At 39.9% G+C, this 27,640-nt stretch overlaps 1 protein-coding gene across 2 annotated transcripts in view; it reads right to left on the bottom strand.

Moving 5' to 3' along the window:
- Positions 1 to 942: 942 nt before the first annotated feature.
- Positions 943 to 27,640, bottom strand: part of VAPA (VAMP associated protein A) — a 36,674-nt gene continuing 9,976 nt past the window's right edge. Inside the window, exons 2-7 of one of the 2 annotated variants that reach the window (XM_079108912.1) lie at positions 19,475 to 19,627; positions 16,202 to 16,305; positions 15,661 to 15,741; positions 9,650 to 9,784; positions 5,018 to 5,191; positions 943 to 1,703 (exon numbers count right to left, since the gene is read on the bottom strand). In XM_079108912.1, coding sequence (XP_078965038.1) covers positions 1,545 to 1,703; positions 5,018 to 5,191; positions 9,650 to 9,784; positions 15,661 to 15,741; positions 16,202 to 16,305; positions 19,475 to 19,627 — 806 coding nt within the window. In that variant the 3' untranslated portion in view covers positions 943 to 1,544. The remainder of the gene's footprint in view (positions 1,704 to 5,017; positions 5,192 to 9,649; positions 9,785 to 15,660; positions 15,742 to 16,201; positions 16,306 to 19,474; positions 19,628 to 27,640) is intronic. The other variant, XM_079108913.1, reaches the window with a different exon arrangement.

Here is a 27,640-nt window from a genome sequence, read left to right as displayed (position 1 = left end):
CACTTTCCCGGTTACCATAGGGCCTGCGTGTTCGCATGACGACCAAGCAGACAGCAGAGGAAGCGTGGCCCCGCACTGCTTGTTTTTAATGGGTCTGGCACACAAGCAAGGTGTGTACACAGACACCACAGAGCACAGTGACATGGGACCCGACCACCCAAAACACGTCTGAAATCAGACACTGGAGAACCTTTGGCTTTTACAAAACGTACAGAGACCTGGGCCACCAGTTCCCACAGCACATGGAGCCCCAAGCCCCCTTTCCCCTCATGTCACAGCATCTTTTATACCTATTTTCAGGATAAAAATTCACTTGTATTATGCTGTACTCAGTAGAAAGCTGACCATCTTTTCTCTGGTTCCAAAATTTATTTTGGAATAGTACCAATAAGTGAAGATGTAGGTGCAGAAAGTGTCAGACCCGATAGTGAATGCCCACACTGAAAGCGTATTTCACGTGGTTAACAGATTTGGCAAAGGAAACTCACTTTTCACGAAGAAAATTCCTGAGGCTTACTTAGTAACACTGACTTTCCACAACGGAAATCTGCGTGTCAAACTGGGCAGGAAGAAATCCCCTAGCCACTACTTTGAAGTCTGTTATAAAGTAACAAGCACTACAAGGCTGGGAGGTACTCCTGAGAGAGACCACCTAGGGAGGGGTAAAGAAACAAACGCCAGCCACGTGGCACACGCACGCAGGCACTCAAGTGATTTCACTTTTATTCTCATGGCATTTGGTTACTTTATTATTCCTGAAAAGATGGTTATCTTCCAAAATATCAAAAGTAGCTTGAAATTTTATCCTTTCCTTAATAAAACGAAGACTATCAGTTACAAACCCTGCAGTATCGGGAAGGGTTTCAATGCCAGAGAATGAATCTCATCACCACAGTGGACACTCTGCTCCCCCTTCCAATGACACCACAGACACAAGCAGGCTATCGAGCAAGAATCTGTTAACAGTTTTATTTTTTTTATGTTAAATACCATGGGACAGGATTGTAAGGATGAAAAACTCAGTCAACAACTGCCTCACGAGGGGTAAGAAAAGTTCTGCCATGATATTAGCAAAGGTAGAGGGAAATTTACACTAAGAGGCACCACTTCCCACAGAACACCTCTTGGCGCTTCCTGAACGAGTGGGATTAGCAATCTAAACAGATCATGTTTCAAGAGGCAACAGCAACAGATAAAATTTAAAGGGATTATTAAAATAACATTTACAAGACTCGGAACAATTCTTGAACTCTTATTAAAACCACAAAGAAAGAACAATTCTTTATTTATGAATTTCATAAAGGACTGAATGTGCAACTGACATCTGCTAGTGATGATCTGGTAATGTACAATTTGTCCAGTAGCCGAACAGTTTGTTTTTACCGTGTTTCTAACCGTAAGAGATCATTAAAGGCAAAGCCTATATGACGCTGTACACACAAAAAAATGGTCACCGCGGGCCATACTACCAATGAAATGGTAGGCAAACAGATCTTTTTCTGGTCAAGAGAAAAAAAAAGAAACAGCACTCCGCATGCTTCGCTCTACAAGATGAATTTCCCTAGAAAGAATCCAATGAAAATGGCTGCGATCACAACAAGAAGTGAAGGGAGAGGACTGGTGACGTTGTCTCTGAAGGACGCGGTGGAGGAGGGTCCGGGTTTGTCCGAGTGTGCTACCTTCCTGAGCCTTAAGCCTTCATCCTGCAGAAGAAAACGCACAGACAGGTTTTAAAAACAAACATAAGCAACTGAGACTAGCAACTGAGAACAGGGAGTGCAAGCCTACAAAGACGGAAAGCAGAGCAGGGCTCGCCTGGGGGCAGGGGTCCAACTGCATTAGGAGGCTTTCTGGAGTGACAGGACATTCAAACACTGGAATACAGTGATGGCTGAGCCGTTTACAAATCTGCCAAACATCACTGACAAACACTCCCAAGGCCTCAATAACACAGGCACAGTGGCACAAGCCTGTAAACCCAGCGACACAAGAGGCTGAGGCAGAAGGATCACAAGCTTGAGGCCAGCCTCTGCAACTTAAAAAAAGACGCTATCTCAAAAAAAGAAAAAAAAAAAAAAAAACCCTAGGGGTGTAGCTCAGTGGCACAGTGCCTCTGGGTTCAATCCCAGTACCGCAATCAATCAATAAAACTGAAAAAAAACATACTCCTTAAAAACCAACTGTGTAAATACATTTATTTCTAAGATGGTCCACAGTCTTTAAAAAAGGTTACACCAGTCTTGGCCCAATCAGCTAGAGACTGCAGGAGCACACCTGGCAGGTCTTCTGATTCATTACAGCTCAGGGACCCGCACGGCAGAGGAACAGGAGGAAGAGATGGGCTCTTATAGGACTTCAGGGCAGGGGGAATTTCCGTGTGAAATTTAAGTAAGTGTCTTGATACGCTCAAAGCAGGGCCCGTAGTGTGTAAAGGGTGAGCACCAGGTGTGGGCTGCAAAGCAGAAAGAATCCTATTTCTTTAAAAGTCACACATTAAGAGAGAGGTAGGATGCTGCACACAGAACACCTCATTCGATGCTCTGCACCTTGTACTGGAACTGAGTCTGTTCCTTTGTGTCAAACTGACTTGGATCCAGGCAGGAATAAGTTGCTTCCTTCCAAGTGAAATGGTTTCTCACGGCCACGTGCTGGACAGTCTATGTATCAGGGAACAGGGTTTCTCAGGACAAGGCAGGAGTCGCCTAAGGCCTGAGGCAGTTGGGACCCCACGTGTGGTGCAGGGCACTCGCAGGGAAACACTGACAACTGACAACTACTCAGGCTATCTCTCTGTCCGTCTCAAATGCAAGCTGATCTCTCACACGATTGCTCTACTCTGTTTATAAACACACAGTCCTCATTATGATAGTTCAACTCACAACTTTCTGACTTTAGGGTAGTGTGACAGTGAAATGCATCCAGTTAAAAATGCTTTGAGCTTTGACCTCCTTCCAGTATAGCATCATGGGGCACAGTCCCCTCTTGCCAAGCTGGGAAGCCACACGACCACAAGGGAAGGCCACAACACTGTACGGTGTGCTTTTTTTCCCAAGCTGGAATGCTTGGTAAATGCATTAAATCCATGTTTGACTTTCTGATATTTTCAACTTATGAAGGGCTTCTCAGGATGCAAGCACATACAAAGTCAAGGAGCATCTGTGAACACTAACGAGAACAACACATCTAAGAGCACACAGTGTTATCTGCCATTACTGGATTTTCTGGAATTGGCTTTTTCTGTTTTTTGGTCTTATGCAAAGCAAAATGTTCCAGGTAAAAAGCGCTGTAAGTCCAGCTACACAGCACACACTATGAGGAATTTTCAATTATTCCCAGCGATTCTGACTCACTAGGTCTAGGGAGGATCTGGTCATCTGTATTTTTAAGAGGCCCACTGGGTGCCTGAGATGCAATCTGGATTAAGAATCAAAGGACTAGAGGAATCCAAAGGGTGATGACTAGCTCTGACTGAGGCAGGATGGGCTAGGAAGGAGATGTCGAAGGGCCAAGAGTCACTCTACAAGCTCGTCGTCTTTCAGGGTCAAAAAAATCTCACACAGAACATCAACAGGTAAGAGCAGAGGCCAGGAGTGAAGCCTCACCTGCCGCCGTCCCTACTCCCCCACCTGCTTCCCAGGGCCACTCCGCCCCTGCCACTCCTGTCAGTTCCATTTCCTCCCTCCCTGCCGAGAGCGAAGCAGTGGCCTTGAGAGTAAGTCTAGGGAGCATCCTAAGGAGCACACGTTCCACCAAAGAAGAGCCGTTGCAGCAGGTAACACAACAAAGCCCGTCATCCTAAAACTCCATGGTGTGCAGGTGGGAGAGGCTCCTTCCACTTTATGGGGGGCACTCGAGGGGGTGCTATGGAATATGAAGAGACTGTCACAAAAGCACAATTCAAAAAATACATCAGGAGGTCACAGATCAATGCACAACACTGTGCCTAGATTCAGGATGTAGTTTCTAAGTGCATTTAACAGGAGTAATCAAATATTGACTGACCACCAGAGTTTAATGATTTACTTACAGACATTTTTGGGCCGTCTGTTTTACTGTGGTAAGCCTACAAGAAGATTCACAAGAACTCAGGTCTCCTGCTGGGTAATTACGTGCTGAAGGCGCATTTTCCACCAACTACACACACGCGCAGCTCCAGCCTCCTTCACCAGCCCACCTACTTGCTCACTCAAACACATGAATGATCACTCCATGCATGTGCTGGGAGCACAAAGCACTACAGCACCCGTCCCCAGAAGCACCGCCCCTGGGCACAGTGGAAGCAACAGGCCCCGACTACACTCCTACTGAAGGGAGAGAAGACTACACTGAAAAGGTGCACATGCAGGTGCTGCGAGGAAAGGCAGAGGGTCGCCTCAGCTAGAAACGCTGTGCTGGAGCACAAGCGGGGGACAGGAGGGACTTCCTCAGCACATTCTCGCCCAGATGCTGTCCAACGCACCCTAACGGGAGCTACTAATGTAGACTGCAAACGTGAACCACATGCCGTCAATTTTCCAATGGCACATTAAAAACACAGACTGGTAAATTTTTAATAATATGTTTTATTCAACCCAGTAAATCCAAAATATTATTTCCGCAAATGACGAGACAATAAAGAGATTGTACTTTTTTGGTACTCAGTCTTCAACACTACTGTGTTCTATACTCACAGCACACCTAACTTGAACTCAAATGCTTGACAGCGCCATGTAACTAGCGACTGCTGAGGGACAGCAACAGACCTCAGTCAGTTCAGTGAGACACAGAATGCCAAGGTCAGCAGAAATAGGAGGTGAGCAATACCCAGGCAGAGCACACATGACAAGGACATCTGCCGGCTAAAGCCAGGAGAAGCCAGGGCGAGACCTGGGAAGAGAGAGGGTGGCAAGGTGGGGCAGGGGCCAGGACACAATCCAACTGGGAGAAAGGAGGGAGAAGCAAGCTTGGACACACACCAAGACAGCCTGGCCAAATGGATGGACAGCGCATCTCCCACACCTTGGGCCAACCAACTTACCCTCAGGTGTCGATTCTCTTCTGACAGCTTCATCATCTCTCCCTGAAGTCTTTTACACTCATCCATGAGTCTCCTTGTTTCAGTGTCACTGAGTGAAACACTGTGCGGCTTTGGCACGGGTCCATCTTGCTTAGATGCATTTAGTGGAGCAGCTTTGCTAGGTTCCGGATCATTCTGTACAAAGAGATCGAGAATTTTTAAAGTAAACAACAATGTAAAATTCTACATCTTTTCTTTCCCAAAAATTCTTGAAAAGTTTCAACAATTTTCAGATTCATTAATAAGATCTTTAAATACCAAATATTACAGTCCTAAGCAAATGATTTTAGAAGGACTAAACAGTAATTAAGCACCAGCAGCAGCGAAGTCACTCAGAGGCACGCTCCGCTCCATGCCCTCGGCACTTACCTGGCCACAGCACTCACCCCACACCATAAGCACAGATCTTTCAAGTTCTTTGCTACGACACTTCAAAGGCTGGGGCGGCAAAAACCACTTCTCTTGCATTTACCCTGAACCCCAACACTTTGGTTATTCAATGAAAATACACTGAATGATGCCAAAATTCAAACACAAAGGTCATTTTTAGTGCTCAGATTCTGCACAATGAGGGCCTAGGGGTCGGGGAATATCATCCTAATCCTTACAATGAAATTAGGAACTACCTAAGCAAAACAGATTCAGAAGAAAGTGCTTCTGTTAAAGGGAACAGGAAGTGAAGGATTTAAATAGTGAAATGGAGGCAATAAACACAAACTTATTGCTGTAGGGAAAGAGGGAGTTGAAGGTGTCTCTGATCTGAAAGTCTGCAAACCCTGCCTGACACTGTGCCAGCTTTGATGGGCACGACTCTCCATGGAACACTAGTGCGTAGCACTTGTCCTTCAACACTGAGGCCAAGCCTTCCTCCCCGCCAACACTATGACCACTGCAAGCTGGTGAAAGGGCTGGAGGCAGACACCCCCAACACCTTCACCCGAGGCCCTTTCCACTACCACACAACCACATGCCACTGGAGCAGCAATGGGGCAAGTCTTCCTTTTCATCTTAGCTAAATGTTCAATGGTCAGGCCTTAAAGGCCTGGGGCTGTCACTCAGTGGGAGAGCTTTTGTCTAGCAAGCATCACAATGTCCTGGGTTCCATTCCCAGCAACAAAAAAAAGAAAAAAAGAAAAAAAAAAAAATTTTTTTTTTTTTTTTTTTTTTTTTTTTAAGGTAAACCTTTTAGACAAAGCCTGCTTTACTCAGCTATACTGCTAACAAAGATATTTGCAAAATCAATGCTGTGCTGGGGCTGAGGCTGGGGTCATGGCTCACTAGTGGTGCACCTGCCCAGCATGTGTGAGGCACGGGATTTGATTCTCAGCACCACCTAAAAATAAATCAAATAACAGTATTGTGTCCATCTACAACTAAAAATATTAAGGAAAAAAAAAGAAATCAACGTTGTGGCACTTCCACAGAACTCATTTACAACTTTCCAGAGGCTGCAAGAAAACCACACCACCGCTGCTGTCCGAGGCGGGCCGAGGGTAAGGAGAGTGCTCGCCCAAGAGGCAGAATGGAGCTTCCGAGGAGGTGCTGGCTGCACCAGTCTAGACCGCGCAGTCTAGAACCCTGCGGGGCGGAGGCTCCAACGCAAGGGACACGCTGTTCCTGCCCCAAATCATCCGCTCTTCTTCTGGCTTCACGGTGAGAGGGGTTTTCAGAAGCCTACTTAATGTCCTGTGGGCTTTTCCCTAGCTAACCTTCTTGTTCTTCACCCTCGTCTCCCCAATGAGCCACCAATCCCACTTCCTCTATTAAAAGTCCATTTCAGATAGACTTTGCTCTCATCCAATGTTCTTTCCTGTTCTTTTCTCTAATTAAAATTAACTTCAGGGTTGGGAATACAGCTCAGTTGGTAGAGTGCTTGCCTCCATGCACTTAGGCCCTGGGTTCAATACCCAGCACCACAAAAAAAAAATAATAACAAAAATTAACCTCAAAATAATTCTCAAAGTGTGCTCACAGGGCGTCCTAGCACAAATCCAACTTCCGATACCCTCTGTTCAGGAGGCAATGCTCAACAATTCAGCAATTAAATAATCTTCAGGTTCTGGTGAAGAACTGTAGAAAAAATCATGGTCATACCGGGAAGCTGACTAAAACATTAGGAGCACACATATGTAGCCAACAGTGAAAAGAATTAAAGAAGAATCATCAAGCTCTTCACCACTGGATTTTTATTTTTAAATAAATTTCTAAAATTCTCAAAAATTTAAAAATCTTGAGAAAAGGAAATCATCCCCGATTGTCTCATTAACCCAGCACAACTATACTCATGTTATCTTCCAGCACTTTCCATCTCATTTTATAAAATCACCAGGCATATAACAACCCTCCTTGCCTTATTGATTTATTTGCATATCTTTTAATTTTCATTTTAAATGACACGTCATTAAATATTCTATTCTGTGCCTTACCAACATTTAGCTTTTGTTAGGAGTTTGATGAGTGGCTTCCATTCTTTGGGATTTTAAGTAACTCATCAATGAATGATCCTCTTATGGGGATGAAATCAGATTTTGATTTGTCATATTGAAAGTTTTCTTAATGATGTTATATTGCTTTTATAGCTATATATCTCATACCCACTCTGTGGAACATAACCATCAAGACTAGAATGCAAAGGACATATAATGAAGATTAAATACACTTTCAGGAGGCTAAATATGACAAGCTACACAGAAGAGTTACATCACATACTATTTAAGCCCCTACAAACCAGTCAACATACATAGCAGATGCAAAGAAATCTAATTTATTTATGTGTATTTAACGTAGAAGCATAGATAACCTAACTTGGCTGGGGATACTGGGGGAGGGCTGTCATTCACGTAGTGACAATCTGAAGAGCCTGATGGGAAACACTAGGCAAATGTGCTTCCATTCAGGAGCTCCGTTAGTGAGGGTGGCTGCAGAACAGCACGTTCCTTAAGAGGTGCTTCAAACTGGTCCAGAAAGAGGAGACTGGCTGTTCTGAGAACCATGAAACCAGCAAACTAGAAGGATTCAACATGCTGGGACTCTTAAACTGAAGAACAGTAGTCATGTTACGTTAACATTTAACACTGCAGCAGAGAAAACACTGAAGGCCAAGAGTGTGTATTAGCTAAGACAAGACAACATATCCTATGCTGCGTTCTTCCACTACTTGAACTGCATAGCCTATCTGCAAAAGTCCCTCTCCATCTGAGTTGTACTTCTGCACTCCTTTACAACAAGGATCAGAATTTGAATTCCAATATTACAAACAATTCTACTGAAAGCAATCAGAAAAAGAGGGAACCCTGGCCTGAAAACATAAGGGGAAAGGTCAGGTGTGAGGCAGAGGAGTGAATGCAAGCACTGGGAAAAACCAGGTACTTACTGAAGGCCACCTCACTAAAGTATGGGACAGCAGCATGCAGGGAGTAAGGCTGATGGGGCGCTATGGTATGAACATCAGGATTAGGACCTCAACCCTGAACTGAATAACAAGGTTACTTGATATCGTTTTTCCATTCTAAACAATCAATCTACTATTTCTCTAGGACCATTATTCCAGAAATCAGTGTAACTCCAAATCACAAAAAAGCATTAGACATTTAGATAAAGGATTATAATTTTCAAAACCACATTAGCATGCAAATCCTCTGCTAAGCCAAATCAAAGTATAAACAATCTGTTAAAACTGTGGGTTTTCTGCCACACAGTGACACATGCCTGTGATCCCAGTGATTTATTTAGGAGGCTGAAGCAGGAGGATCACAAGTTCATGGCCAGCCTGGGGAACCTAGTGACACCCTGTCTCAAAATTATTTTAAAAAGGAAGGAGGTGTGGGCTGGGGATGTAGCTCAGTGGCAGAACCCCCTGCCTTAAGTCCCCAGTATTACAAAAGGGGGGAAAAATTTCAAGTTTCTCAAGTTTCCTAGAAGCAAGAAATGACAAAGGGAATCATACAACACCCATTCTACCAACAAAGTCACCGTCAACCCTAGCGGTAGGGTGGCATTTTACCTGAGTATATATAAAGTATGCACACACGCACACACACAAATATTAATGCTAAATTATAACTAAGGTCTTGAGGCTTTGGCTACAAATTCTCCCAACTTGGGGTATTGTAAATCATCAACACTGACAGTTACATGGAGGTTGCTGTATTTGTACTTGATAACAAAATATAAAGTGTAATTTCATTTATATTTTTTATATGAACACAAATACTTTTGGAAAGCAGTGCCTGCCAGCTCCCAGCTTTACATCTACACTGCTAACTCGACTCCAACAAGCTACAGAAGTCTTGTTTAGTACATGCTTTCCAAATCTCATTCCCAGGGAAAATTACACCAACTTCATAATGTTCACTTACTTTCTCCGGCTTATTACTACAATTTTATTGATAGGTTTTTTATTTATTTATTTATTTATTTTTAAAGAACAGAATTGTTGGTGTACATAATTTTTAAGTGCTTTGTGGTTCTATTATAATCTTAAACAATTGAAAAATTCAATTCTATCTATATCATATAACATACAATACCACTTATCTGCTTTGACTTGTAGCACTAGTAGACTCCTAAGTCTGTTAGCTCCCTGTGACAAACCTTCTGCTTCTCCTGTTTGAACACATTGAGTCCCCTGGGGTCACTCTTCGTGTGATAACTGCCAGGTGTTGCAATTGTGTTGCTGATGCTGCTCACTGACGTGACAGTCGGAACCATCCCTGGTGGAGTTATGCCCTGAGATGGCATGGGAAACACACTCTCAGATTCAACCAGACTGACTTCTCCTGTATGACACTGGGAACGACTGACAGACAGTATTAGCTCTATAACATTCACATTTTACTTTGTAAAAACGTGTTACGTACAAGAAACAATAGTAACAAATAGCTCTGTGAAAGCAAAAAAATACAAGTTTTTGAACTAGCTTTTTACATTATTTCCCAAATAAAATTACCTTTGATCTATTAGTACTATGATCAGTTATTAACTGTATACGTTTTATGATAGCTTCATATTGTCCTAAAATGAACACCTTCTAATAACTCTTTGTGGCTTTTAATATTTTTTAAAATAATTTACACTTATCAATATCTGAAAAAAAAAAAGCACTTCCACGTTTTCTTACCTTTGATAACACTTAGGTTGAACATTTTTTCCCTTTGAATTTCAAAAATGCCATGATTTGTAAACTTCTTTTGTACTCAAAAACTCAACACACGCACACATACACATACACACACACACACACTCTCTCCCCCCCAACCCCAGAACAATGAACTTGAAGTTAGCATATCATTAACTCCACAGTTCTCTATCTTCTCAAATTCCTCTGGTACAGACAAAAATATGATTATATAAAAGGGCTGGAACAGACTCTGGAATAATAATTACTGATATCCTATCTGTTTTTCTTAGAAAATAAAGTACACTTTTAACCATAAAATGTCTTTCTATATCCTAGAAGTTTTACGGCCCTAAAGTCTTCATTAAAATAGATTCATCATTTTGTTTTCTAGACAATAATGTCATCCTCAGCTATTAGATGGAGGGCATAAGTGAAATTAAATATTTAAGAAATCTGGAAAATGCCAAATAAAGAAAAGGCCGCAACATTTTTTAAATATTAAAGCATTAGCGGGCTGGGGAGATAGCTCAGCTGGTAGAGTGCTTGCCTTGCAAGCACAAGGCCCTGAGTTCGATCCCCAGTACCGCAAAAAAGAAAAAAAAAATTAAAGCACTAAATAGGTTATAAAAATTTCACAAACATTCAATCCTGGGGGGAAAAATTATCACTAATTGGACATTAGATATTACATAATCTAGAACTGACAAAAATCAGATAGAGCCATGACTGAGAAGCTGTTTTACACAACAGTCCACGCTTCAGGGTCATCTGCCTCCAGCTGCAAACCCCCAGGGAGCATGCTGAACTCCAGTGCTAGCACCGAACACACCACCCCCAGTGAGCTGAAATACACCCAGTCACACACCCGCCACTCCCAAGCACCAGGGCACCACGCCCCCTAGTGAACGTAAGGACAGTATTAGTTTATGACTGTTCAGAAAGTTACAATCCTAATTCATTTTACTCTAAAACAAAAGTGTTCTTGGGTTTCCTTGGCCATCCTAGCTATGATCCTAATCAGCCACGACCCAAAAAGAAACTCACTCTGTAATGACGTGGTTCACGTAAGATCTATTTCGTCACAAAACATAACTTTCTATACTGTTAAAATGAAAACACAGATTCAACCACTCTAAGGCTGCTCCTTTTATACCTTACAAGATGATCACAAAAGTTCAATCATTTTCTAATTTAAAAAGTCAGTGTTCCAAAATTTCTAGAGAAATCAAAAAACAACTCTCTTCCCACTGTTTTCAGAGTGTGTAAATGCCCACGAACTATCAGCACACCTAAAAAGATCATGATTCTCAAAAAAAAGCACGGTGTGCTTTCATTGTCACACTTAAATGCCTACAGACTTCTTTTGGGGGGCAGGAATTTGGTGGGGCAGCAAGGTCAAGGAGTGGAGTGGGGTGGCTAACCAAAGAAACAAACCAAAATCACCTAGACCTGTGCCATGTTTGAGAAAAAAGAATCAGCAACTGTTATAGCTACTACAAACTCCATCTGCTCTCCAAAATATCCAAATTTCTCTAAGTTGACTGTGAAGATCAAACTCTGATAATAGACTCTATTAAAGTAAATGACCACAAAAAAGAACTGGTAACTGTGCAAGGTGACGGATGCTAGCTTGACTATGGCCATTCTTCCATGATGTGCACGCATGGGGTTACCAACAGAACACAGGCTTGTCCACTGCTGCAAGCAATGAAAAGAGCTGAACATGGAACACACGTGCCACCAAGATGCATACATCAGGCCACGATGAGAAGGGCTGACACACTACACAACATGCCGGTTCACAAACGGAAACAGGGTCAGGGCGTAGATCAGTGGCTCAGTTCCCGCCTAGCAGCACGCCCGGGTTCTAATCCCAGCACCGCGAAGTTAGCTAAGTTAACTAACAAAAAGTCAAAAGATCTCAAAGGATTTGCTATATCACAATCATAACTACAAACGAAAAGGCATGTTTTGTACTCTATTACTACATTTTCCATCAATCTTGAAGATTTAGAAATGTGTTTTCTTTGAGTAAGGGAATGTGAGCTTTAATTTTTTCTAAGTCAGAATTCAACTTTGTAGAGCATTTTAACAATCAATCTGAAGAAAACTGACTAGGCCTCACACTATCCAATAATGCCCAACCTTCTCAAAAGATAAATTTCATACTAAACCTAAGCTAAACAAAGAAGGAGGATATTAAGTAATTCTATCTATGACAGCTAGCAAGAAACCAAAAATGTCAAATACAACTTTAAGAAGTTTCACCAACCTCACATATTGGCAATTATGAACTCAAAGTTATCAACAGGGTCTAATTACACATACAGTAACATGGAGATGTTTTGCATATAATTTGATAGTTAAAAAATGTTTCATTCTTATTAGTTATCATAAGCAAATAAACAAAAGCTTTCTTATATTAACCTAAAGATAGGTTAATTAACCTATCATGAAGACGTCAGATTTGGTGCTTCAGTTTCACATTTTCCATAAAGGATGAGATGACTTGATGACTTGACAGTAAGTTATTATGATCAACCAAGAGACAGAACTGGTTTGTGCCAGGCTGTCCTGAATCTATGTACATTGCTCAGTAATTAACATTTCTGGTAGAATCTGGAGCTTACTAGCATGACAAGAATGAGTTTAAGCAGGAGTAATATTTTCGAAAGTGCATTTTAAATTTTTAAATGCTGGTCTGAACATATTTAGTTACTGCAGACCCTCTCAGAGCCTGTACATGCAAATACACAATGTTGATTCCTTTTGGAAGACATGGTCTTTGCAGTACTTTTCTAAACTCAACTGACCACAGAACTCTTTCAGACTAATAAGTTTTGGGGAAAACTGTCATATAAAAACACAACTGTGGGAAAAGGGGGGGGGGGGCGGGATTGTGGCTCAGTGGTAAAGTGCTTGCCTAGCATGTGTGAGGCACTGGGTTTGATCCTCAGCATCGAATATAAGTAAGTAAAACAAAGGTCCATCAACAACTAAAAAAAAAATTAAAAAAAAAAAAAAAAAAAAAAAAAAAGCATAGTGGGGGGATGTAGAGGTAGAGTGCTTGCCTAGCACGCATAAGGCCTGGGATTTGATCCCCACTAATGCCAAATGATAGAAAAAGAAAACAAAACGAAAAGAAGTTGTATTTAATCCCTTCTTCTTAATTAAGGTTAATTAAGGTTACCTCAAGCCTGCATACAATATAGATGCAATTTTCATACATTTTATAAATTTGAAAGTCATCTCATTTTATATGAAAAACTTGAAAAGTGAATTTCAACAATTAAACATGTCCATCAAAAATCAAAATAGCAAGGCTAATGAATGAGTCATAAATCCTATCTGCAGTATTGCTATATCAAAATACTTCAGCTGGTTCATACAAGTACCTACTGATTCTTCTTACCATCAGTAGTACAATTTGAATATTCTGAATTACTTAAAATCTTCAAAAATATATCCTACCCACAAAATGCAATCATTAAAGAAACGAGGACCCATGAGCTATTGACATGATTTTAACCACTAAAACAGTGCCATGTGAAGGAGTACCTTCAAATGACAAATGGGTCTCCTCTCTCATCTTAGTCAAAATCCAGACAAAATCCAAAACCAATCTCACCCTAGACATGCCATCTTGCACTGAAAGGGCCCAGAGCTCCTTGAAGGAACAGGTGGGCCTGGAAAGACCTTGCCATACTAAATACCAGGAAAGTACCCAAGACTACCAGGGTCAAACAGACTTAAGAACCAACTTAAAAAGCCCACCTACCAGCCAATCTGAGCACCAGAAACAACAGAAAGGAATCAAAACCCAAGTTTATTTAAACCCATGAGTTTTAACAATATAGAAAGTAGAAGGGGGAGGGAAGGAGAGAGGGAGATTATACATCACCACACACAAGAGATGCTTGTCAATCAACTCATTTTTTAAAACCTGTAAATGAGAGACTCAAGCATTTATCCTGCCCTTATAAACTCAAATCACTTAATCATCAAATGTCAGATGAGCACCGTTTCTCATTACAAGAATTCTTAGCACATCAAGTGGGAACAACAAAACATCACCCTTATAGAACCTGGAACGAATTAATACAATCTCAGCTTCACTGATGTTTTGGGCAGATCCTTGTCGCAGCAGCCATCCAGTGCACTGTACAAAATTGAGCAGCTTCTACACAGATGCTCGCAGCAACTCTTCCCACCTCTCAGTGGTGACAAGCTGCCTGCATTGGCGGAATGGGGTTAAGTGCTGCTGGTAAGACCACCCTCACCAAAGAGAGATGCTGTGCCTCCTGGAGGGAACAGCACCTTCAATTCAAGTCCTGCCCCAATCCTACCCTCAGCAAAACAAATCTGAGTTTCATCAGACCACTAGACCCAAGTTCCAATTAAGGGAAATGCCACGGACACAGACAAAGTCAAATGAGGCCATGAGGATGCAACAGCAGAGACTGAGTACAGGGAAAAGTCTAGAGGCAACTAGTTCACTCACTAGTTCTGTAGGAGAAAAAGAGAGGGAACCTCAAGATGAAGAGATGTAAGAAACAGGTCATCCATATCATCTAGTTTTACTTTTACTCCAATTCAAACAAACTGCACAAAAAAATTGGTATGTAAGACAAATGTGAATGCTGCCTGGACAGTTTCATATTAATGGCACGAATTTTGAAGGCATGATAATGGTATTCATGTTTAAAAACATTTTAACCTTATAAAAAGTCCTTTGAACAATATGCATTAAAATAGTTACAGATGCAATTGTGATTTGCCGTAGAACGACACAAGTGATGGGCATTAGGAGGGCTTAAAGAAATAAGATGGAGTACAAACAGGAGATTCCTCAAGAGGGCCACAGGCTCACGGGCTCGCTGTCCTGAATCCTGCCGGCTTTCCTAACTCCTAGGTTCTCACAGAGTTATACATTCAGATTACTGGTTTGGTTTTAATCTTCCTAAACACACCTACCAACTCAGACCTCAACAATTTATTTTCTTCATACTAATAAATAAACAATAAGAAATTATTTACTAAAGAATAAAATGACATGGAATTTGACCAAAAACAAAAGTGATCACAATACTTGGGAAAGGTCAAACCTAGCATAAACTATGATGTATCCATGTAAATTAAATTCTTTATCCCAAGACTGTCAAAAAGCAGTTTATATCCATTCCCTAATTACACTGAAGTATGAATGAATCTCATTCTAAATGAGAACTAGAAGTGGCGTAAGTGGCCAAAAGTTAGAATTAAATAAGTCGTCCCCATCCTGCACCTTGGATTTAAGAAGTATTTCTTTTTTCTTGGATGAACAAAAGGTTATGAAAAAAGCATATCACCTTTTTCTGAACTTAAATGAGCACTAAGCAGATTAGCCATAGCAATATATACCTTAAAGGTCAAAAACAGAAGCCAAAAAATCAAAGTATCTATAAAAGGTCAACGAGGTCCAATTTTCTTACACTTAACTACTTACCAATTTATCATTTTCATTCGGCATTTCAAAAACACATCTCAATTTAGAATCCATTAATTCATCGGGTTTTGCCTCTTTCCACTAAAAACAAACAAAACCAAACATGAGACATAGGAGGTCAGAGCTCAGCAGACAGGTGTTACCTAAGGGACGACTGAAGAACAAGCGCGGCTGGCTACCTGGAGTGTGGTGAGAGCATGCGCCTCCTCAGGGAGGACCACTGCACTGCTGCACCCCGTGCTGACCCCTGCCAAGGACACCTGCTAACCTCACAGGGACCTCAGACGATTCCAGGCCCACCATGGCTGTCAGGTAAAATCACACTGACCTCACCAGCAACCACAGGACTTTGTTCCTGGCAGCTGCACTTCTAAACTGTTTCTAAGAAACCCTTAATCAAGATTCACTCTTTCTTGAGACTAACCAGGACTTACATATTTATTATTTTAAAAATCAGGTTTCCCTGTTGACAGCTACACAAAACCCACAATGTAAACTATATTCACCAAAATAAATTCTCTAGAACTTCTTCCATACTTACCACAGCTTCCATATCTGAAGTGTTTGGTGGAGCAAAAATCGTCTGCACCATGAACTTGTGTTTACTCTTTTCATTGGGATCATAGTCAAAGGGCTGCAGCATCACTGAAGAAAAAAGGACAGGTTATACTGCCCTCTGCCTTGGCCTGTTCACCACTCCCTCCCAGAGCCTCAGCAAGAGGCCAAATGTGCAGCAAACCAAACCCAGGATGGTTCAAGGGCCCTCCCACTGCATTATTTACACGTGGCATCTAGAAGCAACTCTGTGGATTCTGATTATTTTTAAGTTGTCCACTTTTCTGATTTGCCAAGTCTTTGATAACCTGCAAATTAACAAATAGCTGTTTACAAAAATGACTCTACGACTACCACCTCTACACTTAAGTGTGTGAAATTTTCAAAACTTTGCCAACATTAACCCCTATTATGTTTATGGTCAAATTAAACCTGGCAAATTGTTTATCACAATTACTTACAATATGGATTAGGTTTCATTTCAGTATTCAGTAATAATTTTAAGTTGGACAATTGGGATATTTACAGAAGAAATACTCAAGTGACTTTAAAACTCACCTTCATATATTGTTTTAATATAACTAATATTTCTAAAATGGATTTTAAATACACAGTTCCTCAGAAGAGCCCTACTGTTTAAATCTGATTCTAAGAAAACAAAGTAGGAAAGAAAATCAGAAGCTCTCAAAGCATAGAATTTATTCTGGCGTCCCAACAATAATATTCTCAGTATTTTTGAAGCACTTATGATTTGGAGGTGTCAGGTAGTTGTAAATCATGCTAGACTTATACATCCAATGTAAGAAATCACAAAGACTAAATCGGCTGGGGGTGTAGCTCAATGGTAGACCGCTTGCCTAGCATGCATGAGGTCCTGGGTTCAATCCCCAGTACTGGAATAAAAAAAAGAATAAATCAACAATTATAAAAAAAAAAAAATGTGTAAGGTATTATGTAAATTGTCTCCCTACTAATAAATCATTTCTAAAATCTATAGCAATACTTTTTAAGATTTTTATTATTATTTTTTAATTCACTGTACACGAATGGGGTACAACTTTCATTTCTCTGGTTGTACACAAAGTAGAGTCACACCATTTGTGTAATCATACATGTACAGGACAATGATGTTTGTCTCATTCTATTATCTTTCCTTCCTGAAACCCCCTATAGCAATACTTTCAAAAAGACAAGTACAAGAAATATCAATTATGTATGATAAATTTATCTATAAAGTATGTCTACCAAGTCCATTAAATCCTTCATGGGTACAAATTCTTTAAGGACCAAATCCATAGCAGCAGAAAATGCACCGAATAAATGCCTCAGAGTCCAGACAAAGCACAAAAAAATTCCATTTATATCGATACTTCACCAAGCAATCGCTATAGGCTCATCACTATCACTAGAAACCACAAGTCCACAGATAAAAAGAAAATGTAAAACCTGGTATAACTTTACAATGGCTATGCTCTTAAAGAGTGCAGACCAACCCAAAAAAAAGAAAACAATCTCAAAAATCCATTTAAGTGTATACAAATCAAAAGAACAAATTCACAAAATGAAGGGCTAAAGGGACAGAATGGGGAAAAAGAAATGAGCATGTGGGACAAGGAGGCTGCCAGAGGAAGCAGAGGTGCGAGTGACTGGAGGAAAGGCTCTATGTTCAACCCTGGAGAAGCTAACTTCTAGCTGGAGGGGAGAATCAGAAACTGGTACAGTTGTAACCACTTCAGAGCTTTTAACAATCCAGGTGTGAAGAAAGTCCTCTGAAAGTATCAACTCTCTTAAGAAGTATTAATACATAAGACTCCAACGATCTGAGATCCCCCAAAGAAAAAGACATTAGGAATACTTTTAGGGATACATAAGAATTAATTGCACTGAAGAACCATTTTTAACATGGACTGAAATAATTCCAGCTTCTCCCAACATAGCTGGCGGCTACAGAAGTAGAGAGCAACGTGCAGAACTCATGAGTTCCTCCTCCTCACTCCACATCCACCCTTCCCATGACTCTGGGTTTGCTTACACAAGTACACCTGAAAGCACTCCTCTCAGGACACCCTAACCCAGAGGCTAGGAATACCAGCTGCAGAGCCTCCCTAAGCTTGCGCCTTGGGATGTACTTACTAAGGGAGGACTTGGTGTCACCAAGACTGCCTATGATTGCCTTGCAGTAAGATTATACTTCTAAAGGTCTTAGTGGGTCTGCTCCACGCTTTCATTCTTGGTGTAACGTGCTATTTTTTAATCTGCTGTGGGCTTGAAAACTAGAACATCAATATAGAATTCTCAGTATCTTAGGAAAGTTCTTCAGGATTTACCAAGTTTTTTTGTTTGTTTGTTTTGTGTGTGTGTTGTTGTTTTTTAATTTATTTTTATTGTAAACAAATGGGATACATCTTGTTTCTCTGTACATGAAGTAGAGGAATACCATTTGTGACAAGTGATTTTTAAATGCCCCTAGAGGTGCTCATCTGGGAGAGGTAAAAAGCCATGTGTGCATCTAGGACACAATGGGAACTGAGCACTGCTACAAAAGAGAAAGTAAAGGAATGGTTTCTCAGTGTGAGGCTTGAGAGGCTCTGCACCAGGAAGATGTGAGTGTTCACACTTACTTCCTGTTTCCCAGCATGCCAGAAGGTAGGGAAGGAGCACTGTCTTGGGAAGTTTAAGGAAGAAACAGTTCACAGAGGGTATTAACCATGGCACCAGCACACATTTCACAGGAGTTAAGTGACCCATATCAGGTGGGAACCAAGTACACTTTCAAACAGTAAAAGAGTAATAAAATTTCCAAGTGCAAGACACTGTTGACACAATGAGAGGTGTAAAGACTCATGTGACTGAATATAACAGGCAGAAAACAGGGACTGCACAATTTTAAGACAAATTCTTAAGTGTTTTAAGAATTAGAACACTTCTAAGATTGCACATAATATGTAATACAGAGTGATCTAGTTGCAAAAATGGTGTCATTTTTTGAAAGATAAAACAAGGGCAGCAATGTGGTGCTGGGTTGTAGGAATAAAGACTAGATACTACGTGTTAAATTGTCCAAATTATAAGTCAACTTCACACCCTCACACACAAGGTGATGGTGGGAAGTTTTCTGTAATAGTTTCACACAGGAAAGTAAGGGAACATCTTTAAAAACTACGTCCCTCCCTCCAGATCAAACACTAGATAAACCAAACTCGACACAACCGTAAAATGTAATGTTCACAACTGCATGGCTCTAGGGCGAGATTCCCACCTGAAACGGTCACGGTGGACCCTGGGTCGATGATCCCACTGTTGGGCCGCACACAGTACCGCCGAGGTGCTGTAGTCTTCACCTTGAAACACACCTTCCTGTCCGACGGATTTCGAAGTTTAAGGTTTGTAGTGACTACGTCTGTGAAGGGGCCTGTGAGGAATGTAAGGGGAAATAATTTGTTGAATTCACAACAAAAGCAGTATTCAAAACTGAATGAATGTAACCTAGTTCATGAATTGATGTCTGTACACATATAAATGTTACCAAATGGCCAAGAGCACTTTCTTCAAGTGGTAGACTTACAAATCTGTTTTCTTCATTTCTTACCTCTACTTACAAACCTACAGTGAACGTAAATTATTTCTATTTTTAGACAGTCTTTAGAAGCTTCAATCCATGAAATAAGCCCACAACTGCATTCTTACAGTATGTTCTGACCCCATGAATGAAAACATCAAACTTTTCAAGTGGTCCTCAAACCAGTGCCAATCTTCAATTTACTTTGGCAGGCCCACAGCAAAACTCTGCATCTGAAGGCACCGCCCTACCCGAACAATGCTCCAGCTCCTCCCGCTCCTCCTCCGCCCTCGCCCAGCCCTGCCCTGCCCAAATTAAATCAGCAACCCCCATCTCCAAGGGAAGTAAGGTAGAAAGATGACATATATTGTGCTCTTATAGAAAAGCCAAAGGCATTGTGTGGATTAATTTAGACAGCAAAATTAATTATTTGTTAATTTGGGGTCAGAAGATAACCTTAAAAACGTGTCCCAATGGGAAGCTATAACCACACGCTGCTAACTACTTCAAAAACAGTGTAAATGGTTTTAGTAGGAATCAGTTGAAGTGATGTTTTAAAAGTGGGGGCAGGTAATACAGTGAGAGAGCCTGTAGCAAACAAGAAGTCCTGGATCCCCATCACCAAGAAAAAAACAACAAAAACCGAAGGTTAGAAGACTGAAACAAAAGACAATTACTACAAAGGATATCTTTTCTTCATCTAAATCATAAACAAAAATAAGCCTCTTTTAACCACTTTAAATATTCATATTATGGAACTCCCGATTGAGTAAATTCTCCAACTATGCCATTTTGTGGAATACTGGAAAATTATCTAAGACTTAGAGGGAGACAGGAGGAGGCATCAGAAAGAGTGTGAACACTAACGCCGAGAGCTGCCTAGGAACAGGAGATGAAGTCGACTTCACAAAGGAAAGGCCTTAGAAGTACTGAGTTTGTGCTCTAAGTCATGATTTCATCCTACGCTTAGCTTAGTCTGTGAGTTAAAAAAAATATCTTCTAAGAAATAAAGATGTGGAATAGGGATAAGAGGGGAGAGAGAGCAATGAGAAGAAAATGTAAAAGGCAGAGAACTATTTGAGAAAAGAAAGCATTCTTATATAAAATCCATCTGATAGAACAAGCATGCTTGGTTTGTGGGGGGATATATATATGTCCTACACATATGAAGTAGGACCTTTTGAACTGCTAGCTGAATTATATGGTCAAGCTAATCATTCAATCTACAGACCATATCACCTGTGGTGTTCCTCAACAGCTTGCCTTTTTTGAAAAGCAAATGTTAACAGCTCCACTCTCCCACTGCTATAAGAGTAAAGAAGGAAGGAAATTCCAATCTGTTCATTTCACTACTTGAAAATCCACAAAAACGAATGGATGGAAACATTTTGAAACTTTTCTAAGTTTTATAACTAGGGATCTTAAATTCCATTTCTTTACATTCTCAAAGCCGGTAGGTCACTACGGATGATCAAGAGTACTAAGTTTTGCAGCACTATTTTAACTAGGACTCTAATATTAGCAGCAAGCACAGAAGGAAAAGTCCAACTTCTCAGTAAAAGGACAAAAGAATCATTTCAAAAAAATTTAATTTTGAACAATCCTATATTTTATAATTGCAAGTTTAATTTATGCTAATTATCCAAAATAAGACAGGTGATTTGTTTAAAACCACCATGTTATTTTTCATCAACTCCATAAGAATTATATGTATTCTTCAACAGTCCTTAAATGCTATGATACTGTCCCTCAGGGATTATAAATCGTGGCCTTTCTAGACAAAAAATGAAAATCAAAAAAGTTAATACAAAATTCTTAACTAGACATGTTAACCTTACAAGTCAAATGTCAAATGATTTATAATAAAACCACTTAACAAATGAATTTGAGATTTTCTGCTGCACTATGTCCCTTTAAGCAAGCCTCACCATGAGGGCTGCTCCCAGCAGACAGTTCATGGTCTGAGCCCATTTTCCTTGTTAAAATGGAAAATTTCCAAGTACTGATCAACAGGAGCATAAGAATTATCAGGATTCAAAGCTTTAAAAAAAAAAAGAAGAAGAAAAGAAAGAAAAAGAAAGAAAGAAAAAGAGGTCTTGGGGAAAAAAACATCTGATCCACTTGTGAGTGGCAGAGGCTGGTGAGAATCTGGGAGAGCTATAGCCTACACCCCAGAAAATCACAGTCAGGCACATATCCATGAAAGTCTGACACTCAATTCTGTGGGCAGTTCAGAGTAAGATAAGGAAACTAGGGTAACAGGGAAAGCTGTGTCGCCCCTACCCACCCCACTGGAGAAGCCGGTTAAAAAGACCTGGCAAAACCTGCCTATATGGAGCCTCAGAGATGAGAAATTTCATGACTTAATGTACATGCCACAAACATAATCCTTCAAATAATAATGCCATTGAAAGGTGTTTTGTTTGGCTTTACGACTGGGTGATACAACAGGCAGGAGGAGGAACTCAGAACAGTGGAGACTCTGCAATGCCAGCGCAGGGCAACAAGACGCTATGTCCCCATCCCATGAAATCTTCAAACCATCTTCCTGCTGGAGCTCGGATCTGCAGTGTCCCCCAAAGGCCCTGTCCCAGGCCTGGTCCCAGGATGGGGAGCTCTTAGGAAGTAGGCCTAGGGAGAGGTCTTGAGCTCACTGGGATCCTGGTACTCCAGCCACCACGTGCGGCCTCATCACAGGCCCAAGGCAACCAGGAACCTCCAGAACTGTGAGTGAAATGGAACTTTTCTAAGTGGATCACCTCAGGCATTTGTTTGAGTAGTGCAAAGTTGACTAACATGCTCTGAAAATTCACAGTGGTTGAAAAGTCTTTTTCTAGGAATGCCTTTATTGTATAAAACAAAATTTTTGTTTTCTTCAAAACTTTAAAAGCGAAGTTCGCCATTACAGAAAATCATTCTACCACAACAGCAATGACACTCATGATACTTAATTCACCAATACAACACTTCTCTATTAGCAAACATTCACAGGTGACACACACAATTCCACCAATATGCCCTTATAGCAACATTAAAGAAAAACTGTCAGCACTGTTCAGTAGCCTGTTAGCTCTCTCTTAAATCCCAAAGTAACCTAGAATAAGTAAGTAGGTGAAAGCATCTCACTACTTCATTGTGTCTACTACTGTGGTCATGTCCAAACACTTACACATTGAAATGCATTTTTCAATGAAAAATACTTCCTTTTTATTTCTCCCCTATATTATACTTGGGGTATTATGTTAATAATTTTAATTATATCAAATTTTAATTTGCTAGGTAATTTTGCATATGAATTCCACTTTGAGACAACAAAAGGAACGTTATGAAATACAAACTATAAAAATGAAATATGGGGTCAAATGTTAAAGAGCCACTGCATTAAACCAATAATCTGCTTTACTAAATGAATGCTCATCCTTTGCAATGCTTAGGTGGTTCAACCATCAGGAAAATCAAGGAAGTGGTTACCATGAAAGTTAGAATGATGGTCAGCTTTAGAGCAGGAAAAGAGGGTGATCAGCAGGAAGAAAGTACAAGGAGAGCTTTCTGTAAGGCTGGCCAAGTTTCTAATCCTCAACTCTGAATGGTGACTGTATATCTTTTGATAATTTCAACTCTACAGAGTTCCCTTAGGATAAAAGAGTATCTTTAAAAAGCCTATTCTTAGTGTAATTTTAAAAACTGAAAAATACATAAAAGAAATTTTGATGAGAAAATGAACATTTGAAACAATTTATGTAGGAAATTAATGTTTTTGAGAATTTCTGAAACTGCATTCCTATAGAGGAGGAAAACCCTGTCATTTGCCCAAAATGAATGTTTTAGTTTAGCCTTTAGGAAACAATTACTAGAACAGTCCATTTTAAGATCACAGGATAGCATCCAACTGGACTGCTGTCACCACCATGGAACTTGAGGTGGGTGAGGAAGACCAACCTAAATATAAAGCTCACACTGCTTTCAGGATCATGAATAATCTTAGACTCACTTCCTAAGAGTTCTAACTCAGATGCCTCATATTTTCTACCAACATCCAAATTTGCAGTCCCTTCACAATTCTTGACAAAGTCAAGGTTCTTGCTGATCATGTGCAGGCTAAGCCAGTGACTCTGAACACCTAACAGCACCAAGAGTAATGAGCCAAAGAATAAATCTAAGGAGAAATATGGCTGACCACACAACTGGCACCTAACATAATCTGTACCTATCTCATGGTTTGTCTCATTTTCTTCCTTCATTATTGTCTTATATCCTTCTACTTCATTGCTCCTCAAGAAATAATCAATTCATCCAAAAAACTGCAATCAGGAACACAGGCTCTAACATACAGTAACTGCTCAGTATCCATTTGCTGAGTGAACATACACTAGCAGTAAGACTGACTAGTCACATGAAATACTATTAGTTAATATGCAACAAAATTAACAAAAGTATGCATGCTTTGTTTCGAATGTTATGACTCTAGGTCTTCATTAATCATTTATTCCAACTCTTAGATTTTTACTCTTTCATCCTACCTTTACTGAAATAAGAATGATAAAAAACCCTTATGAGACCAGATGCTCAGCTCCAATACTTAACTTACACAGCTGCGGCAACGCAGGCAAGGACTGCTTCCCATGCAATCTGGCAAATTAACTACCACTCACCAGTTTCCCGTTCCACAACAGTTATACTGCTAAGGAAGTATCATACTATCTTTAACCTAAAACCTCATGCACTATGAAACATACACTGTGTAATAATACATGGAATATCTACTAAGAATTTCCACAGTAACCATGGGAGTGGCAAAGGCAACAGCCGTAATAAAATTTTTTACAGCAACTGGCATTTATCATATATCAGAAATTGTGTATGAATTATGTCACTGAACTTTGTTTCAAGTCCATGAAGCAGACTTTCCATTATTTATTAAACCCTTTTGACTCAGATTCAGAAGCTAAACACTAGTCCAAGGTCATACAGCTACAAAACAATGGAAGCTGGAATTCAAACCCAGACTGACTCCAAGGCCTAAACACTCATACATTTTTTATGTACTACTTAGGTTTACTTATTTTCTAATTAATAAGAACACCAGTTGCATTTCAGGAGCAATAAAGCATGAAAGTACAGTCAAATTAGCAATATACTAAAAAAGATTTTTAAATGGGTATTCCCTTGTCCTAATAGGTAAATGCTAAACATTCCATGAAATAAGTATAAAAACTGAGAAACATGAGCCAAGAAAGCTCTAAAACATTTTCATTACAAATTTTAAACGCAGTCACTGTATTTACCTTTCCTGTATTGCACTGAATACCAGGCTTGGTGTGAGCAAGCCCCAGAAGGCCACAAGACTCTTCATGACCACATCCCCAGCAGTGGGAATAGTGCCCGCACCCAAGCAGGGATGACACACACTGTCGTGCAAAGAAACAGCACCGGCCCTGAGAAGACAAATGAGCTCCACTCCTATTCAGAAAGACAGGCTATTGAAGTACTAAAAATAACTTTATGAAATTTCACTAACATTATTACAAAAGCATGGGTCCTGAGAGCAAAAGCACAACCTGTTTTTCTTAACCTGCTAGTATTTAAAAGCTTTAAAGGGCTTACTGCCCATTTGTTCACACTGTATTATTCAACCAAAAAACAGCTTCAGAATTTATCATGAAAAAAAAAAAAATCTCCAAAATCCACTTAACAGAACAGTAGCCATTTGGAAAATAACAATAATAATAATAATAATAATAATAATAATAATGATGTCTTCCACTCTACCGATCTAAAATTGTACTCAGAAGCAGCTACTCAGAGGTAGGGACCATGTCCTTTGTTCCTTTAGCACCCCTTTCACATGGTATAACACTGTCTGGACATATAGTAAAAAACTCATCCATTACCTTCACATTAAGGAAGATCTTTTTTTTCTTCTCCCGCTATGCTAGGGATTGAACCCAGGGCCTTGTACTTGCAAGCACCTTCACATTAAAATAAAAGGATTTAAACCAAAAGTTACAACTATTATTCTCTTCATTTCTTTGGAAAATTTTTGGAGAGGGAGAAGCTAGCTTCTGTAACAGCATAATGCAGTGTGCTTTAACTCTAAAACCATTAAGGAAGTGACTGATCTTGGGCAAACGTAACCTCTCTGGCCCAATCTAACCTTTTCACTTTGGATTTAACAGGCAAAATTGTCCCTCTATTCTTTAACCTTCTAAAATGAAAAATATGTATACACACACCAAAAACTTATTTGAAAAATCACAATGTTTGTGTTAAAGACTGAACATTAAATGTGTATGATAGCTGACTACCTCTAGTAAAATAAAAACAAGTGGATCACAATGAAAATTTAATTTTTATGATCTAGATAGGATATAAGAAAACAGAAGGAAATGGATATTTTGGGAGAATGTGAAGTACACATTTTTATCAATTTATAATCTAAAGCTGTTGTTAGAGGCAAATATTTATGAGAAAAAACAGAGTTATGCCCAGTAAATAACAGAAATGTATCAAAACGTAAACAGTAGTTACTTCTAGGTGGTACCACTGAGTACTTTTTACTCACTTTATCTCTTCAACTTTCTACATTAACATGGTTTTACAATCAGAAGGGACTTTTAAGCCTGTGCACTTATTAACTTAATTTGCTCATAAAGTCTTTAATCTATAAAGTCCTAAGGGGAAAATTGCAAAGATTTAAAAAAGGAGACCTTCTGAAGATTGTTTTACTGAGGATTCTGGCAGTGGAAATGAGACTCAGAAAACAAGACCAACAGATGCTTCTTTCCTATAGGTTTTATAAAGGAATAGTTAGATTTCCTTCAGAGAAAGCAAGCCATGCAGGAAACATACTATGAAACTTACATGCACTCTCTGCCTTCCAAGTGTGGCCGTCACTCCATTCATGTCAGATTACTGAGTGTAAAAGTATATATACACACATGGAAAACAGACAGCTACAGAATGAAAGGCTGTCAAGGTCATGAGCAATGTGCCTACTTATATATGAACTGATTCTCTTTAAGCCCTTTCATATTAGCAACTATTTCTAACATCTTTTTATTCTAATAATTCAATCTAATCACATCCTTAAAAAGATGAAATACATGGTAATTAAACTTTACCTTCCGTTAAATCTGAATTTATCAACCATTCACAACTTAAGTTACAAGAAACATCCCAAATGCCAGAGAAAAGCAAGTAAGCAGGCTATTGCATATGAATGCTGCATAAGTCATCAAAAATAATGTTGATAAGCATGGCTCTTTTACAAAAAACTTAAGACATTGGTCTAGATTATTTTTTATAAAGTGAAATGTTACAGAATCGTAAAGTTGAATGTATTTTCAGAAATTATGAAGTCCAATCTTATTCAACAAAGGAATGTTTTCATCATGAAGAATCGAATTGTACTTAGTTTATTATAAAGATGGAAGCAATTTCAAGGGCACAGGAAATGAAGCATAATGACCTCAGAAAGAAGCTGCATTCAAGAGAAGATAATTCCTGGGACCACGGATATCTTTGCCTATTTTTCTCTGCCTGTCAACTGGATGCCTCCGCTTGCACTGGCTCAAACTGGCCACCATCTCAAAGTCTATAGGACCTTAAAGTTCAGTCTCCCACCACCTGACAAGAGCTGTGTTTAAAGATAAGGCGTCACAACTTCTACCAGTCACCAGCATATGCACTTACTACACTTCACTTCCCTTTCGCTGAGACTGCTGTTATCACTCATTCTCACTCTATCCACAAGGGGGACTGGTTCCAAGACAAGGTGGTGAAGCATTTAACCTATGTGGGGCTCCCCCTATTTTTTAAGTATGTCTACAACACCAAATACAATGTAAATGCCATGTTAATAGTTGT

This window comes from Sciurus vulgaris (assembly GCF_902686455.1).
Source record: "Sciurus vulgaris genome assembly, chromosome: 13".
Classification (NCBI taxonomy): domain Eukaryota; kingdom Metazoa; phylum Chordata; class Mammalia; order Rodentia; family Sciuridae; genus Sciurus; species Sciurus vulgaris.
This window is presented reverse-complemented; position numbering and strand designations above follow the sequence as displayed.